The following is a 20,005-nucleotide window of genomic DNA, read 5'->3' on the forward strand; positions in this document are numbered from 1 at the left end:
CAGCACAATCACTGCTTCCTAAGTCAAAACAGAAGGCCAACAGACAGGCCTCCTTAGCAGTATCGATCGCCAATGGCTGTGAAAAATGAGTCACTAAGACAACAACGTCTGAGTACGCTCATATTACGCCATGTTTCCGCTGAACAGTCTTGAGAGTGTAGCATCTTTCCGATAGTGTAACTATCCTGTTCAATACTAGATAGGTTTTCAAAATTAAATAAGAAAGAAGTAGGAAAATACATGTGATGAAATAGAAACTGTTAACAAGTTCACAGTATGTCACAACGAAAAAAAGAGAAACTTTTAAAATTTGTAGCTCACATGGAAAATTAGTGAGAAGACTATTATTTTAAAGAGTAGCATATCAATTTGAAGGCTCAATCAAAGACGAAATTAGGATAATTAATTCACACATGGACAAAAGAAATCCCGACATATTTTGTGGATATATTTTCTTTATCATTAAAGGTGTAAAGAGTCCGTTAACACTTACGTTGAGTGGGTTTGCTGTGAAGAACGTGACCCGGTGGCCCCTCCGCAGTAGAGCTTTTGTGAGGTATCGGAACGGCTGCTGGTGGCTGTAGGACGGTGCTGGAGCCAACACCAGTATGTTGTAGGCCAGACAGCCACTAGCCAGCATGGTGAGCACCAGAAGTACAGTTCCTGAAACAAGTCGTCAAGAGGGCTACATGTGAACTGTAATATTTGCGTATTAGACGCTTGTGGTGTAAGATGGCAAGAACTATGCCCTTTACATGAAGTCATTAAAGATCACCTAACTCACGTTGAGCGAACAGTAGGGTTGAACAAAATGACTGACAAGGCACAATACATTTTGTAGAGGGTATAGTATGGATGTAGTGGAATAATTAATGTCGGGTGATGGTTTTAAAGTAATTCACACGACATGAGAACTTTGTGGAAACGAGTCGATTTACTGGACGCTAGTTTACCCCAGGGAAATATTTAGAGTTGACGATGGGCGGCCGGGGGAGCAGCTAAGGGAAGCGACAATTGGCAGCTTAGGGCGGCTCAAGCTCTGAGAAAGCGGTAACGGTGCGCGGCCTCCAGCCGCCTTAAGATGAGTGACAGTGAGTGGGTGGTTGACCCTGACTCCATGCTGGTGTACCAGGAAACAGACGGAGAACTTGTACGCCTGTTGATAAATGTCCGTTGTCTCGTTTTCTGTGAAACATGAGAGAAAGCCACGCAAAGCTACGGTGGAGCGGTCAACAGAGGTCAAAATATGCGCGTTTGTGACTATAGCAACTTCACGCTGAATTCACGGTCCACAAAGTCTGAAGTAAATCAGGTGAAGAGCGACAGAATGAAATACGCCAGCCTCTGATGGGAACGTAGGACCGAGGAATTTGAAGTACTCTCCTGGGAGTCAGAATTCCGGAAAACTTGGTGTTTGTGCAGACGCTAACCTTGATGGGTGGCCTGGGGGGGGGGAGCTAAATAGAAGAAGTTGAGAGGAAGGGAAATTCTGTGGGAATTTGTTCATTTCCGAGAGCAGGCATTGGTCAGCGCTGGGAAGCGACGCATAATTAACGCGACTTGCGCTGCAATTGGCGTAAGTGATTTTGCTGGAGGGGAAACCGAGGCGAAGAGCGGACTGGCAGAAATCTCAATAGAGGTCTTCTGTTCCCAGCTTGCCTAGAGTGTGGACGTGGCATTCTTTACTCACCTTGCCTGGGAAAGAGTGAGCATCTCTGCTGTTTAGGACCTAGCAAATGGAACGATTGAGCTTGGAGATAGGAAGTTTTGGTTCAGCTATATACTGAGCAAGATAGCTAGGAGTGAATAGATGTGCACAGCCTTGCAGCACCACGTGTTGGCTGACGTCTGCACAACGACGCCGCTCCGCCATGCTGAATCCGGTGATATCGCGCCGTCTCCGGCCACTGATTAATTTGTTGGATCACGTCGGCAAAGTTTCCACGAGGGTTTCATGGGCCGTGTATTGTAGAATTCTTCTCGCACTTTGCATTACGCCTGGGTCAGTGGATAGGAATTACTTTTGAGTTATCGCGCTTTACTCCACACAAACGCAATTTATTACCACTGCCTGATATGAGAGTCTTGTAATGTGATGACTGAAGGTCGGGAGTTAAAATAAATTTGTGCTAATCGACTGCATCTGTTTTCAATCAAGTGGTTGAAATCCCAAATTACTTTCTTAATTAATTTTAGGTTCAACATTTGCATCTGGTGTTCAATAGCTTGAATATAACATCTGTGGTGTCACCGCCAGACACCACACTTGCTAGGTGGTAGCTTAAATCGGCCGCGGTCCATTTAGTACATGTCGGACCCGCGTGTCGCCACTGTGTGATCGCAGACCGAGCGCCACCACAAGGCAGGTCGCGAGATACGGAATAGCACTCGCCCCAGTTGTACGACGACTTTGCTAGCGACTACACTGACGAAGCCTTTCTCTCATTTGCCGAGAGACAGTTAGAATAGCCTTCAGCTAAGTCCATGGCTACGACCTAGCAAGGCGCCATTAGCCTTACAGAGTTTGATAGTTATCGTATGAAATGTCTCATCAAGAATGCTGTATTCACAACAAGGATAAATTAAAGTTAAGTATTCGAGGAGCTGCATACTTTTCTTAATAGCATTCAATACTTATCCTGTTCCAGAATTCACGCCCGTCTGCGTTAGATAGCGTGCATTTCGGCCTCCTCTATCTACAAGGTGTTGGTACATTTGCCAACACATCAACATCAATGTGCACCCCTTTTTAATTAAAAGTGATCAATTCTGAATAAATTAATGTCAACACTGCCACCGCAGTTCAATCAGGAGTCACAGAGCCATATTACTTTTTTGCGTTATCCGGTATTGTGAAAGTTTTTGCACTCTCTGTTGATCTGTTAGTCAATTAATTGGGGTGAACAGACGCCAAAACCAGCTAAGTGACGGGTGGGGTGTTACAGTGGATATAACACACCATAGTACAAGAATACGCCACTGTAAGGAACAATTCAGAGACCATTAGGTTATTCTCGAATGGTACAAACAATTGCACTATTGTGACTCCAAACATTAGAACAGACTTCTGCACTGTTCTGTCACATTAATGTGACCACCTGCCAAAGCCTGAATGAAGACCGTTTGTAGCATGCACCGCTGTGAGACACGAAGGAAGAGAGTCGGTGAGGTACTGGAACGTACCGACAGGGATATGGAGCCTTGTCGACTCCAATGCCGTGGGTCCACAGCTCGTGGTCTTGCGGTCGCGTTCTCGCTTCCCGACCTCGGGGTCCCGGGTTCGATTCCCGTCGGGGTCATGGATTTTCACCTTCCTCAAGATGATTGGGTGTTTGTGTTGTCCTCATCATTTCATCATCATTCCTTAATGTGGCGAGTTTGGACTGAGCAAAGGTTGGGAATTTGTACGGGTGCTGATAACCGCGCAGTTGAGCGCCCAACAAACCAAACATCATCATCATCCAGTGTCGTGGACAGCTGCGTTAGATTTCTGGGCTGAGGATCCATGGTGCGAACATCTGGATCGAGATGGTCCCACAGATTCTCGATTGGGTTTCCATCCGGAGGTTTGATGGCCATGTGAGTAAAATCCTCGTACACCGCGAGCTGTGTGACACGTTGCATTGCCCTACTGGTAGAGGCCATCGTGCTGAGGGAAACCAAACTGCATTCAGTGATGAACGTGGTCCCAAGGATAGATGCACACTTGGGTTGGTACAGTGTGCCTTCCAGAATGACAAGATCACCCAGGGAATGCCACGAAAACATTTCTCAGACCACAACGCTCCTTCTTCGAGCCTGTATCCTTCCGTCGATTGTTGCAGGGTGTTTGTTTTGAGTCAGATGGAGCATAAAACATGATTCATCTGCAAAGGCAACCTGTCGTCACTCAATGGACGTCCATTTGTGCTATTGGCGTGGAAATTTCAGCCTTCATCGCCAGTGAACAGGAGTCATCGTGCTGCATGAACCAGACCGCCTGCTGCAGGGGCTCATACGCAGCAACGGTCGCTGAACGGTTGTTGAGGATAGCCCCTTGGTTCGTCAGGGCGGTCAATTGCTCAACAGATGCACATCCATTAGCTCGTACACATCTCCGAAGCCGTCTTTCACCCGTGTCATCTGTGGCCCATAAGGAACAATTTCCTCGGCTCCAGTTTCGGATACCGCAATTTTACCAGGACGGTACACTTTTACCACTGCAGCACGCGAACGGTTTACAGACTTACTCGTTTCGGAATGATCATGCCCGTTTGAATGTCAGATAAACTGCTCCGTTTGCACATTGCGACAACGGCTGCACTGTTTTCCATGTCCTCCGACACGCTTTATATACCCTCCCCTTCTAGTGCTTCCACCTGCTGTCTGAGAGTTGACGGAGAACATAGGTGGATAGTTCAGAACAAAGCTGTAATGTAAGTAGAAGTTCCTAAGCTTCCACGGCCAGTGCCAATATGAATAGAAACATTTACAGTATCAGGCTGTGTCATTATGAAACACTATTTAGTGTCTTATTTCTGTTGTAAGGTGGCTACAGAAGCCACATTCTGCGATACCACTGGACAGTTCGAAGTAAAGTTTGCTACGGATGGGTGGCTGCTTAGTAGGCTACTGCCTGTGTTACTCTCCCTGGTGACTGGTAGCCTGTATCCAAGGGTAATGTTCTCCTGCAGTGAGACACCTTACTAAATATAGGCTTCGATCAGAAATCGGCAGTTAAGGTAGAATATTCACAATTTCTAGGTGTATGCATTGATAAGGGGTTGAACTGTAAAAAACACACTGCTTTCGTATGGCATCATATTCTGGGGTAACTCATCATTGAGTAAAAGAGTGTTCATTGCACAAAAGCGTGTAATCAGAATAATCGCTGGAGCTCATCCAAGATCACTGTAGCCTCACAATATATATATATATATATATTCACTTATGAAATTTATTATTAACAATCGAAACGAATTCAGAAGTAATAGCAGTGTACATGGCTACAACACTAGGAGAAAGGATGATATTCACTACTCAAGGTTAAATCTAACTTTGGCTCAGAAGGGGGTAAATTATGCTGCCACAAAAGTCTTTGGTCACTTACCTAACAGCTTTAAATGTCTGACAGATAGCCATATAGCTTTGAAAAGGAAATTAAAAGAATTTCTTAATGGCGACTCCTTCTACCCATTAGATGAATTTTTGGATGTAGTAAGTGGGTAATTGCCCCAACCCCCACCAAAAAAAAGTAAATAAATAAATATTGAGTGTCGTGTAATATTTTGTGTAATGTAATATCTTGTATAGACACCTTTTATTAATCTGACACGTTCCACCTCATTACGAAGTGTCGTATTCATAATCTATGGAACAAGTACTAATCCAATCTAGTCTAAAGATGCTGCACGGCAGTTCTCTTACGGCCGCTTGGTGATGGTGTTGTGCTCGCCCGATGTGGAGCTACTAGCAGGCGAACACACGCGGCCCGATGGATTGGGATAGCTAGCAGCCAGGCCGTCATTAACTCGTACCCATCCTCCCCGTAAATGCTATTAGGGCGTTTAATTATTCCAATAGTGTTTCCAGTTTTTGGCACCTGCATAAACGACTGTCGAGCTAGCACATGGAAATTAACAGATCGGTCAGAGTCCTCTAGATGTTCAGCTATACCTGATTCGTAGTGTTGACCCAGTCGCACGCAGCGTTCATGCCTCGACACTTGATTGCTAATCGGTCTCCTGGTTTCATCGATATACGCTTCGCCGCATTCACATCGAAGTTTGTGGAGACTTGCATTGTGGAGAGCATCGTGGGCCTCAACAAATTTCTGATGTTGCGCCTGCTGTGGAATGTTGGTTTGATTCCTCTGCTGTGAAGCACATGGCCTGCATCGCACACACAATCTCTACGCCTCTCATATAACATAAGGGAGCAACGGGAAGATATTCTTTTCTTCTTTTGTCTGTTGTTGGACTCAAGCGCAGGGAGAAGTAGGTACTTTAGTTGTCTTATTGTTTCGTAACGACGCTGCCTAATACCCAAAATAATTTTGCTGTATTATAATGTTATACTTTGTCTGAACTATAGTGAAAACATTGATGTCAAGCTCAAGCCTTTGAAAAATTATCGAGAAAGGTTTTCTTATCCAAATCAGTGTCTTTACTTGTGATTTTTCTTCTCTAAAGCTTCGTGTAAGGTCAATATAACTAATCACGAATGCTCCCAGAATGAATTTAGCTCTAAAGTGGAGTGTGCGCTGGTTTGAAACTTCCTGACACGTTAAAACTGTCAAACTCCATTTCTTCACGTGCAGTCTTCCAGATGTGCTGGTGAAGCAAAACAGCAGGAGAACGTATGAGAAGTAGGAGAGTAGGAGACATGTACTGGCCGAAGCGCAAAGCTGAGAGGACGGGGGGGGGTTCGTGAGTCGCGCCTCGATACGTCTGTCAGCAGAGAATCTGCACCCGAAAAGCAAATTTTTGGGTTCCAGTTTCAGCACTGCATATTGTTTTATCATGACTGTGGTATCAGATACTTCATTGAATTATTCATTCTTTTGGTACGACTTGTTTACCAATTTCTTTCAAATATTCTACCAATTATTGCGAAATAAAATACATGTCCCCCGCCACGATTTCATCTCTTGTGCCAACGTCTTCATCTTAGAGTAGCACTTCCATCCTTCGTCCTCAGTTAATTGGTTGCATGTATTCTGATCTCTGTCTTCCCTACAGTTTTTACCCTCTGCAGCAGGGCCGGCCACGGCGCACCAAACAACACGCGAGATGGCTGTGCGGGCAGCGTGTGGCCCGACGCTCGATCTGTCTCAGCTCTGCAGTGTCCTTTTTGGGAGTACCTGGTTCAGCGCGACATTTCACTTGGCATTGCGGTGTGGCATTTTTCGGCCGGCAGGACTCTTAAGTTCGACAGAATCGTAGTGTCACCGCTGTTTACCCTTTGCTATATGTTCGTCGTGTTAAGTATGTTCAAAGTAGGTCTAGTGGCTGTTTGCATAAAAAGAGGTAGTCTAACGATGTATCATGATAAGCCTTTAAAACTGAATGGAAATGACAGAAGAGAGGGATGAGAACTGTCAGTATCTACTGTACGGTCGCACAGTCGACGTGGGCCGCAAATTTGCTATGAGGCGACATTACCATTCCATGCAGAAACAATTCAATGGTTTAGTTAACAATGAAAGGGCAAAGAATTACGGTCGAGAGACAGAGTGCATTGTTCGGCACGTCCATTGAATCAAATCGTTCAAATGGCTCTGAGCACTATGGGACTCAACTGCTGAGGTCATTAGTCCCCTAGAACTTAGAACTAGTTAAACCTAACTAACCTAAGGGCATCACAAACATCCATGCCCGAGGCAGGATTCGAACCTGCGACCGTAGCGGTCTTGCGGTTCCAGACTGCAGCGCCTTTAACCGCACGGCCACTTCGGCCGGCTCCATTGAATCTTCGCGCTAAACTTGCAATCATAGAGCACGTGAAGAAATTAGTGTATGAATAGTACACACACCAAAAAAAGTTTTGCGTCGCCTCGGTTTCAAGAGCTCCGGAACCTGTACAGAAAATTGGAATACAGATCAACATAAACATCATTTCCGCCCTTTTTATTGCTCATGAAAACCACACATTGCATTTTGCACCACCATACAGCGAGACCTTCAGAGGTGGTGGTCCAGATTGCTGTACACACCGGTGCGTCTGATACCCAGTAGCACGTCCTCTTGCTTTGATGCATGCTTGTATTCGCCGTGACATACTATCCACAAATTCATCAAGGCACTGTTGGTTCAAATTGTCCCACTCCTCGACGGCGATTCGGCGTACATCCCTCAGACTGGTTGGTGCGTCACGTCGTCCATAAACCGCCCTTCTGAACCTATCCCAGGCATGTTCGATGGGGTTCATGTCTGGACAACATGATTGCCACTTAGTCGAGCGATGTTGTTTTCCTGAAGGAAGTCATTCACAAGATGTGCACGATGGGGGCACGAACTGTCGTACATGAAGCGATTGCCTTGTCAATATGCTGCCGATATGGTTGCACTATCGGTAGGAGGATGTCATTCACAGTATCGTACACCCGTTAAGGCGCCTTACTTGACCACCAGCGGCCTACGGCGGCCCCACATAACCACCTCAAAACAAGAGGAAACCTCCACCCTGCTGCACTCGCTTGAAAGTGTGTCTAATGTCTTCAGCCTGACCGGGTTGCCTCCAAACACGTCTCCTACGATTGTCTGGTTGAAGGCTTATACGACACTCATCGGTGAAGAGAACGTGATGCCAATCCTGAGCGGTCCATTCGGCGTGTTGTTGGGGCTATCTGTACCGCACTGCATGATGTCGTGGTTGCAAAGATGGACCTCGCCATGGACGTCGGGAGTGAAACTGCGCATCGTGCAGCCTATTCCGCACAGTTTGGTTCGGAACACGACGTCCTGTGGTTGCACGAAAAGCACTATTCAACATGTTGGCGTTGCTGTCAAGGTTTCTCCTAGCCATAATCCGTTGGTAGCGGTCATCAACTGTGTAGTAGCCCTTGGCGGCATGAGCGAGGCGTATCATCTTAAGTTCCTATCTCTCTGTATCTCCTCTATGTCCGAACAATATTGCTTTGGTTCACTCCGAGACGCCTGGACAGTTTCCTTGTTGAGAGCCCTTCGTGGCACAAAGTAACAATGCGGATGCGATCGAACTGCGGTGTTGACCGTCTAGGCATGGTTGAACTACAGACAACACGAGCCGTGTACCTCCTTGGTGGAATGACTGGAACTGAAAGCTGTCGGACACCCTCCGTCAAATAGGCGCTGCCCATGCATAATTGCTTACATCTTTGAGCGGGTTTAGCGACATCTCTGAACAGTGAAAGGGACTGCGTGATACAGTATCTACAGTCAATATCTATCTTCAGGAGTTCTGGGAACCGGGCTGATGCACTATTTCACTTCCAGTTGCGACTGTTTTCGATGAAATTCAGCGAAGAGTATGGAGACTTTATATTCTACTGAAAAGTGCATTGGTTAAGTCAGGGGGTATGCCTGGAACGATTTTTCAATTTAAAACCCATCATCGTTGAATTTATGAAGGAAAACGTAGGGCAGGAACGAAAATTAGGACAACAGGAATGGGTTCCATACGCCATTATTTAAACAGGTTTGACTGTACCCTGCCCATAGTAAGACTTTGTAAGGTGGGAAACAAGTTATTTGTGATCTGGTTGGGATACATTTAAAAAGAAAATCGCTTTGTAGATGGGACGCAAAAAAAAAAAAAAAAAAAAATGGTTCAAATGGCTCTGAGCACTATGGGACTTAACATCTGAGGTCATCAGTCCGCTAGAACTTAGAGCTACTTAAACCTAACTAACCTAAGGACATCACACACATCCATGCCCGAAGCAGGATTCGAATCTGCGACCGTAGCGGTCGCGCGGTTCCAGACTGAAGCGCCTAGAACCGCTCGGTCACTCCAGCCGGCAATACACAAAACAACAAACTGATCAATATTCCAAGTTAGCTGTTTAAACAAGTTAATAATTACGACAGTAAAATTTGTTTTGACTAGCGTAGACGCACAGCGTACCTAAAATAAAAATTATACGTAACGCAATACGTAAGACAAAAATTTGTATTCACTCTACTATGTAAAACACAATTTTTATTTTTTTTCACATAGGGGTCACAATATACCAGTTACCTGAATAAAGTTTCATTCTAATATCAATTAAGGTGTTCGAGTTATTAAATTTCAAAATATTTGTAAAATCTGAAGATCATGACAATAGTAGGATGATAGGGCTTTGAGGACACTTTTGATCTCAAATTGATGTACAAATTAATTAAATCGATCAATTAGTCGGACAGTGAAGTATCGTACTGTACAGAAACGCACCCAGTCACTTACCACCATAGGTTCTTCAGATGCTCTATTTTCGATATGTATATGTCTATGCTTGTGTTTCGGATTAATACCATGATCCAGGATAGGCCTGAGTTAGTGTTCGAATGTGGATCCAATCCGCGTTATATCCAGAATGCTGTCTAGAGGTGGATCCACAATCCGCTACGTGCGAGACGGAGTTCGAAGGTGGATCCAGCAGCGAGAGGACTGGGTCAGGTTTATGGGAGCCCTCCACGACACTTGCATAGACATAGACATGCAGAAAATAGAGCTAATGCACTGCATCTGTAGAATATATGGTTGTAAGTGACTGGGTGCATTCGAGTACAGTGCTATATTACACCGTCCGACTAATGTGCTGTTATATCTTGTACATAACAATAATACTTACGAAGGAGTGTCTTCATCCTTCCAACAGACATCTAGCACACAAAAGAGCGGAATTGGGAGGTGTGATAGGCGCAACAGGATGCGTTGGTTGGTTGTTGCTACGGGAGAATCTAGACTATATTGTTACCAGATATAGGTAACATAAATAGCATCTAAGACGTTATGTTCTGTATCAGGAGTAATTTAAACGTGTTTACGCCTCTACAGAATCGTTTTGCGAGGAGTTTTTCGTTATTTCCAGGGCTTTAGCGCTATCGAAAATAACGTACGAGTGGTGGAAATTGAGACTTCGCGATTGCTAATACGCACGCATAGTCTCTATATGAATGGGTGGAGAGCTGTAAGCGGCGGACGGTGCAAATACATAACTTGCCGACTGTTCATTTATAAATTACGCTGCCGGGGAGATGCACTCTGTAGGTGGAAAAAAGGGGAACTCTTACAGTCCAGGATGCTAATCGCAGTAGACACACTATCAAAAAACGAAAACTTGTTACTAGAATTAAAAGAAGAAAACGAAATCTACAGTTTGAAGGTGTCCTTACAGGGTTGCGGGAACGCATCAGTGTTTGGAAGGTATAAACAAAAGTAGCAAAGATCATCTCGTAAGCAACAAGAGCTTATACTAATCGGAAAAAATATCAGAGCAGCAGCAGAAATCAGCTCTGTGCGCATGTTGCAGAGTCTGCAGACAAGCTCTCTGATGTGTCGAAGCAGTACGCAGAATTGTTTCCAGACTTCGAGTTTCCAATCTGCACCACTCGTTGAATCTCATCTAGGTACGAATCGAGAGCTACTCTACTTTTCATGATCGTCCTATCCGAAATGCTTGCGTATAGATCACGGGGAATAGGAGAATTCTTAGCATTGTTAGTGGACTGGTGTATAAGACACGCAAATATCTTGGTATAAAACTAAGCACTACCTGGGTATGCGAGCAATATGAACATATGCATACGGAAAACTATCGAAAAAACATGAAAAATAACATATTCTCGGTAAAAATCGAGGAAAACCTGGTATGTGTTTTATTTCTACCATCTTATGTGTTGTGGGAGCGACATAGTTTACCCCATGAAATGTCCAGCTTTCTGTGAGAGCCAATGGATCGAAATGTGTTAATGTCGGGGTAGCACCTGACACACACCTCAAAGTCATGGTAGAAAAACAAAATGTATGGAAGTGTCCAAAGCTGTAGTCATACATTGCTTGGATGTGTTACAGCTGAAAAACAATGTCTGAAACTGCTTATGAAAGACCAATGCAGGAACCCTCTCTTGTGATTGATAGTCTGTGGGATATGGTCCTACACCAGTAAAGGTGACCAAACTTTACACGGGTCTGTGCAAGCAGCTTTTATCACTGGACCCTGCTCCATTGTAGCAATATATATATATATATATATATATATATATATATATATATATATATATATATATATATATATATATATATAATATGCTCGTTGTGAACATGCACATGGTATTTGTTTCTTGATATATTGGAAGAGAGAGGCGTGATAAAATATTATAGGACGTTCTATTACAAGGAGTGGTGTAACTGATTAAAGTTTAGATGCAGATAGTTGGTAGTTCTTTTTTACCTACTCCAGAGTTACAAAATAACAATGCAGATTGCTATCGAAAGTCACAAATGACTGTAAAGAAGCTGATCTCTGTCGGTATTTCATGTGTCTGAAATGAATGTAATGCCCTCATAAACGATAATTTGTAATCTTCTAACATTTTGCGTGGTGTCTGTTTATTCTAAGTCGTGTCTCCCTACCACTTTCGCGCAACGACGCTCTGAGCGTGTTTGTCAGGGAATTGACTAGTTTGAACCTGGGACCTGTTGCTGGTAAGGAGACGCCAGACCACGCATGACATGTAGTGGAAGGGGTTCAAGGCTTTCCTATTTTTAGTTAGCCGGTAAAATAACGTCGAAAAAGCAGTTAAGGTTACCACTGGAAATTTTATTCTACTCACATTGTTTATAAATTGCACTACTGATAAAAGGAAATGTTTTAATACAGGATGTTAAAAACCAACTGCGTTCAACAAAAATGTGAACGAATATTCCCTGAATGGGTTTCCAAGTTCTACAATGGATTGAAGGATGACCTATGCCATATCACATCTATAATCTAGGTTTAAATTAAGTTTCACAAAAGAGAAAACTATCAAAATGGTCTACAGTGACCCTCAATTATAAAACAGAAAAATAATCGCGTTTCAGATTTTAACTTACGTAGCAAATGTGAATACCATGAGCTTTAATTGACGATCGACACTAGTATTACGTAAAAAGGGGATGTAACAGATGAGACTTCTGCAGTTCTGAGTGAAGCTTTATGCGCTGTTATGCGGCATCGCGTGCGTTCATTACCTTGTCAGTGTTCGTCAGGGGGCGGCGGGCAGCACAGCTCCGCTCACCTCGCCGTCTCGGAAGCAACTCCCTCCTAACTTCTCCTTACTACAATTTACCGAAGTTGGTTTAAAAAAACTGTCTAGCTGTGTTTTCATCTGACCAATCAGGGTCTCAATGTTAACCTTAAGCTCCGCCTACAAAAATTATGTCTATCCAATGAGAAACGTTATACTTTTCGTGGTGGGGCAATGTTTTTAAAGTCTGCAACGTAACAGAGACGCGAAAAAGTCTCACGCTAAAACTTGCAGCTGGTGTGGTCCTTTTAGTGTTATCGTAAGATCTATACTGTTCTTCTGGAGGGCTCTATCTTTTAACATGGGCTGGGGGGTGGTCCTGACGTAACAGAGACGCGAAAAAGTCTCACGCTAAAACTTGCGGCTGGGGTGGCCCTTTTTGTGTTATCGTAAGATCTATACTGTTCATCTGAAGGGCTCTAGCTTTTAACATGGGCTGGGGGTGGTCCTAGCGGTTAGCTGGAGACGTGGGTGTCTGTCCCTTATCGTGGGGCCTTCCAGCTTAACACGGTTCTGCTCTCGGCTTCTGTTCTCGTTTCTCCCCTCGGAACTGCGTCTGTCTCACGGTGGTAAGGTATGACATGCATTTAGGCATTCTTGTGTTAGTCTGTGGTATTCCATTTACTCACTCGTTACTCGTATTACTTTGGTTAGTTTAATGTCACGATTTATTCAGAGCTATGTGACATACTACTGGATTTGCTTATGATGTCAGGGTTTTCATGGAAGGTGTTGGATTTGCCTGACACCTTACAATCTGAACGTGTGGAATGCTCACAATCTTCACTGATTTCCTCATAAAACTGTATCTATTCTCGTGTACTCATGACTGCTTTTATTATTATTGTAACGATTGTGCGTTTAAAAATATATAGAAGTCCTGTGTTGTTTTATACTTCATAACCTCTAATTATAACTGTTGAATTATAGCTCCTTGAAGATCCCAGAAGTGACAGTGTTTTCCCGACATGTGAGTAGATTGCATGAAAGAGGCTGTTCTGTGATGACCAAATCACTTACGAAACTACAACACAAGAATCTGCTGCTATTTTGATAGAAACTTTACACACAGGTCGCTAGAGGCGAGTTACGAAGCGAAAATTTCGGATATCACCATGCACACAGTATTTGTTTTCAATGTATCAGTGGAATCTTATTAGCGTGCTCTGCTAGGTGATATTGGGAGATTCCATTACAAGATATACTTTCACGTTTTGATTTTCTTACATTTTGTAAATGCCAGTGCGATGTAGCATCACAATGGCAAAATTGGATTTGCCATAATGTACAAGACAACATCCCCTGGAATTACAGCTTCTTGTTGCCTGACATAAATGGTGGTTTTTCTGACACGTGAGCAAGTGGTGTGAAAGGCTGTATTCTGTAATGTTATATCACATGTTTGAAATGTTTGTAATACACACATGTACGACAATTTATTTACAATGAACTGAAAGTTAGGGACAATCTCAAACCATGTTATTTTATCCATCAAACTGAAAGAAATGACTTAACATAGATGCCTTTCTTTCTTACTGATCAATTTCATTAATTTTCATATCAGTGTGATATCAAAAGTGTCCTCGTAGCTCATCACCCTACTATTGATGACGTCCAGGCCCCTTAAGATACATGTTTAACCTAAATCCTATATTTCTGAATCATTAAAGCCTATATTATGTTTTTAAGGTACCTCAGCGACATCCTTAACGTCCATTTTCCCAACTGATAGTTTCACCTTTAGTGTGAATGTATTGCATTGTTATAAACAATCGCTCAAGAACACCAACGCTAGGGTAACGAGAACATGATCAATGTAGACAACATGTTTCAAACTGTTGCTGAGATGCGCTTATATTGTTACTCTCTCCAAATAAATTTATTGACAGCGCTGGGTCAAATCCAGTTTGCGAAGTCGTGTAACACACGTCACATAACAATAGAGTACAAGTAGTCGTAACAGAAACCGCCCTCAATATGACACGCTCTAGATATATTCCAATAACTCAAGGAATTTCAGTCCAGAAACACCGAGCATTGATGGAGAAGAAAGGTAAAGAAAGAAAAGAAAACGAAAGAAAAGTGAAGGAAAGAGAGAGAGAGAAAAGTAGAAAGAGAAAATGAAGAGAAACGATACATCTCCGTCAAGTCAGACTGCTTCACCAGCAATAACAAAGACCTTAAGTGAAACTTAGACAGCCAGAAGATGGCGCTTTCGCTCCTAAATACATAGAAATAAAAACCTAAACACAGACATTCGATAGATGCTTATTCATAAAATGCATATCCTACAATGTCTTTGTGTGCCAAATCAAACAGTTATGGCTTCATTAAAAATGCTAGACAAATAATGCATAAAAGAACTTTTGAATGTATGGTATGTCTATAAGCATTTGTGTGTGTGTGGGTTGGCTGGGTGGGTGGGTGTAGGTTGGTGAGTAGGAGGGTGGTTGTACGTATTTACACGTGGAGTTGCGTGTAATTAATGAAATGTAATTATTCGCAATCTTTTAAATGTTTAGTATATATTTATATATTTCACTGAGAAAATATATTATGTATCTAAATCTATTGAAACATTCTACATCACAGTTTTTCATCACGATGTGGGACCATTCCTGTAGTTCACAGGAAGGTCAACTATGGGAATGATCGTAGATAACTACTTGCAAGTTATATGTTGGAAATATTAACATTACAAATAGAACTATAATAATAGAACTATAACAAACACTTCATAATTGATTTAATTACGAAAAAGACATACAGATTCCAGACGCAGCCACCTTCCTCTCATTTGATGTGGAGAACATGTATTTTAATACAGCAATAACAGAAACAATAAACATTATAGAAGATCTTACAAGGTGCAATACACTACCATATGATCACGTCAAAGAAACACTCAAGCTGCTAGAGCAAATAACAGAACTATTTACAGTTCAATGACGAATTCTATTTACATAGTGAAGGATTAGCAAAGGGATCCTCAGCGAACCATAGCAAACATATTTACGAGTCGTATACAACAAATATTTGACAAAATACTGTCAACAGATGCGCCCATAGGGGGAGTGGGTGTGCGAGTGAGAGCACCCGCCTCTAGCGAGAATTAATGTAGTTTACGAACTTCAAAAAGGACCTGTGACCTTATGGCCCGAATTTTTACGACCGAAAAATACATTGAAAATTAATATTAAAATGAAACATACACTTTTTAAATTAATAGACCACTTAGCATAATATCAAATAAAGGCAGATGATCACACCTCTGCCTACCTTTCATTTCGCCTCAGTTGCTGACTCTGCACCTATAACATCATCTAATCAGTTCTTCCCCACCTAAACTTGAATCTCGATATCTCCTGTTCTCCGTGCCCCCCTCCCCACCCCCACCCCCCTCACCATTTATCTTCAAAATATCAAACTGTGATGAACTTTTAACACATTTTCTCTCATTACACTGACTCAAACCTTTCCCTCCACACACACACACTCACACACACACACACACACACACACACACACACACACACACACACAAAGTTATATTGCCAAAGTTGGCAACAGGTTTACTCACGATGTACACCTAAAACAAATGAATGAACGTAAACTCTGAGCTCAGTGGTGAACACGAGAAAACTGCAGTAGTGTTCTTTTGTGAAATTTGACAAGTGAGGTGAAATGGAAAAATCAGAAATGAAACCTAACAAAAAGTGGGTTCATAAAAGACGAAAATTTGCGAAAAGTGATTGTGTCACCACGTGTAATACTTTTTTTCGATATCAACCAACGCTATCAACGAAAGAAAAAGTACAGGATTTCAGCACAACAAGAGCAAAAATTACGTAAGTAAATTGTGCGCTAATTTTATAAATAAATAATGCTTTTAATGTATAAACATCATTCTGTAGAGACATACTACGTATACCACATTTCCAAAACGACCACAGAATACGCCGTATAAATAAAATTGAAACGCGTTCGGTGAAAAGTATTCGTAATTGAAGTATGCTTAAGACAGTAAAACTAATAATGACTATTTATATCAGCTGTTATGCTGGCCATGCAAACAAACATATTGTGAAAAATAAGATAGACAAGTGCGAAAAGGGCTCACGTTCTGGGGTTTCGTTTACGTTTAATTATGTACTAGTATATAGATAGCTAATCTGTAGTTATGCCGGCCGGAGTGGCCGAGCAGTTCTAGGCGCTTCAGTCCGGAACCGCGCTACTGCTACGGTCTCAGGTTCGAATCCTGCCTCGGGCATGGATGTGTGTGATGTCCTTAGGTTAGTTAGGTTTAAGTAGTTCTATGTTCTAGGGGACTGATGACCTCAGCAGTTAAGTCCCATAGTGCTCAGAGCCATTTTTTGTAGGTTATGATGAGTGAGTTTTCGAATATCAAAACATAAATCACCTTATCTTGAGGTTGCATTGACTTACAAGCATAAACATTTTACACCGCCAAGCAACCGTAGACTTTAGGATTTGACACCAATTTAGACTTGATACCTTTACCTGCTCCCGAGAAAAAGCGGTCTTAACAGAAGGACAACAACCTGATCCTATATGGGTTCGGCGGCCGGTGTGGCCGTGCGGTTAAAGGCGCTTCAGTCTGGAACCGCGTGACCGCTACGGTCGCAGGTTCGAATCCTGCCTCGGGCATGGATGCGTGTGATGTCCTTAGGTTAGTTAGGTTTAATTAGTTCTAAGTTCTATGCGACTGATGACCTCAGAAGTTAAGTCGCATAGTGCTCAGAGCCATTTGAACCTATATGGGTTCTATTTTTATCGACTGAGGTACGTTACCCTAAAAACGGCGTTTATCTACCCTGTGAGTGGTAGCATAGCAAAGACGAAATGCCCCACGTTGATACATATAAAGCATCGTAAAACAGCTATCATACATCACAATTTATACGCAAGGTTAAAAAATATATTTGAACGTTTTCTAATTTCTCATTGGGGTAGATATTTCGGATGCCAGTGGCCACGGCGTCGTGACCTTATGCACACGAATACTGAAAGCTGAAGCAGCTTCCATCGTGTTTTCATTAATAGGCTCCATTCCCTTCTCTTGGTCGACAAAATTAACTTGATGGAAAGTAACCGTCACATATAGACGTGAACGCATTTTCTTTGAACTGCGCGATATGAAAACGTACCACATAGCATTTGGGCGTTATTGTACCTCTAAAAAGCGTAGAATGTGCAACAGCCGTCATTGTTTGAAAGCATTAAGTTTGTTTACGTACTTATATTCAATCGGCGGCCCTTGTCCTTCGCGTACAGTGCCGTTTGATCTGTTAAGAAGTTTAAATTCTGTGTACACGCCGCAGTCGGTTAAGAGATTTTCATGCAGTAGTGACGTCAGAAAAATAAGATATCGGATTTCTTACCTGTAAAAGCACCTCCCATTTCTGCGTGTTTCGATCCCACTGCGATCTGAGCAACACGCAGCAAGCTTCTGGCGTGAGGCAGTTTCCGCTGTTGAACTTCAGGAGTGTCAGATAGTGGTCTAATTGAAAGCTAGGTCATCGTGTCTCCATGGAATTTTCGCGGCGTGCCAGTACACTATGACTTGTGCTTTCCAATCTCCTGGCTCCACTGCACAGTACATTTTCTCGTTCCGCAGTATTAGACGAGTAACGTTTGTAAGCAAGTTTCCGATGAGTTACCTCTCTAGCGCGATAATCACCGGCGCAATGCCGGAATCAACGACCTTTACATAACGGCTTGCGTCGGCTGTGTACGCTTGCTACTGCATGTGCGTGACGTAGCATCGATACGGGACAGATGAACGGCAGTCTTATCGCAGTGGATGCCCAGCACTTTCCATTAAATGCTGTAGTCCAGGCTACCGACTGCAGTACGAAACCACAGGAAAATATGCAATAAATCCTCTCCGAAATTAAGCTTCTGTTACCGAAAATAACGTTTGCAGTAGGGTGTAGTAACAGTGTTCAACGTCCATAGAGGATTGTGACAAAAGATATAAACGGAATTACAATATGCAATAGTAGTGATGATAATAGTAGTAGTTTGATTCATCCGTGTATTATTTTTACAAGAATATTGGGCATTTTACGATATTACAATTTAAGAACAACAAAAATTACGTAATTCATACATATAGGTATTTACATATTTGAATCGGTTATTTATGAAGGGGCTCTTGTTACTAAAAGAAAAGTGTTGGGAAATTTAAAAAAAAAAGACTTTTTTCCTGCTATTACTAAATACGATAAGCTTTTTATTCTAGTTATTTTGATTCTACAAACTGCTAGTAATAACGATGATTAAAAACAATTTTATTGTTTATATTGCATTATAGTGCCTATCAAGTTGTCTGACAAGAGTCCTTTCATAACTAAAGGGCTGACAATAGCACATCCATAGAGACAAAGGTAAAAAAAAAAAAATGCAATGAATGATTGAGACTTTTTGAAGGCTATTTATTTTACATTAAACATTGTATACACAACTGAGATTGGCTATAACAGATACATGAGAATGGGGTTTTAACAAACACAAAGGCAAAGGTCCCGAGTTCGAGTCTCGGTCCGGGACACAGTTTTAATCTGACAGGAAGTTTCATATCAGCGCACACTTCGCTGCAGAGTGAAAATCTGATTCTGGAAACATCCTCCAGGCTGTGGCTAAGCCATGTCTCCGCAATATCCTTTCTTTCAGGAGGGCTAGCTCTGCAAGGTTCGCAGGAGAGCTTCTGTAAAGTTCGGAAAGTAGGAGACGAGGTACTGGCAGAAGTAAAGCTGTGAGGATGGGGCGTGAGTCGTGCTTGGGTAGCTCAGTTGGGAGAGCACTTGCCCGCAGAAGGCAAAGGTCCCGAGTTCGAGTCTCGGTCCGGCACACAGTTTTAATCTGCCAGGAAGTTTCAACACAGATTAACAGTAAAGTCTCATATAATTAAATTTCACAGTTCTTTTTCAACTGTAGGCCACTGAATCACTTCGTCATAAAGGAAATCATCTTCCTCAGGGACGAACTGGACAGCATTCCTTATATCATCCATTTTCTTTTTAGGAATAGGTATTCTTTCAATGTATGCTTTGTGTGTGGGTAGAGAAAAGGATGATTGTGTCGGGATAGCTAATCTGAATGTCTTATAGAGGATTCCACTAACAAAAGCTGATACTGTTTCTTTTCCTTTACTTGATTGCAGGAACGAGAATTCATGGTCGTTAGAAATAGTAAAATATTCTCTTTTCCCTTCTTTTCAGATTTGGTTTCTTCTGAAGCAGTACTTT

General features: G+C 42.5%; 1 protein-coding gene across 1 annotated transcript in view; it reads right to left on the reverse strand.

The window, feature by feature from the left end:
* Positions 1–18,155, reverse strand: part of LOC124776001 (UDP-glucosyltransferase 2-like) — a 92,086-nt gene extending 73,931 nt beyond the window's left edge. Inside the window, exons 1-2 of the mRNA XM_047250843.1 lie at positions 18,137–18,155; positions 494–663 (exon numbers count right to left, since the gene is read on the reverse strand). Coding sequence (XP_047106799.1) covers positions 494–663; positions 18,137–18,155 — 189 coding nt within the window. The remainder of the gene's footprint in view (positions 1–493; positions 664–18,136) is intronic.
* Between the last annotated feature and the right edge of the window lie 1,850 nt (positions 18,156–20,005).

The sequence above is a fragment of the Schistocerca piceifrons genome, chromosome 2 (assembly GCF_021461385.2).
Source record: "Schistocerca piceifrons isolate TAMUIC-IGC-003096 chromosome 2, iqSchPice1.1, whole genome shotgun sequence".
NCBI lineage: Eukaryota > Metazoa > Arthropoda > Insecta > Orthoptera > Acrididae > Schistocerca > Schistocerca piceifrons.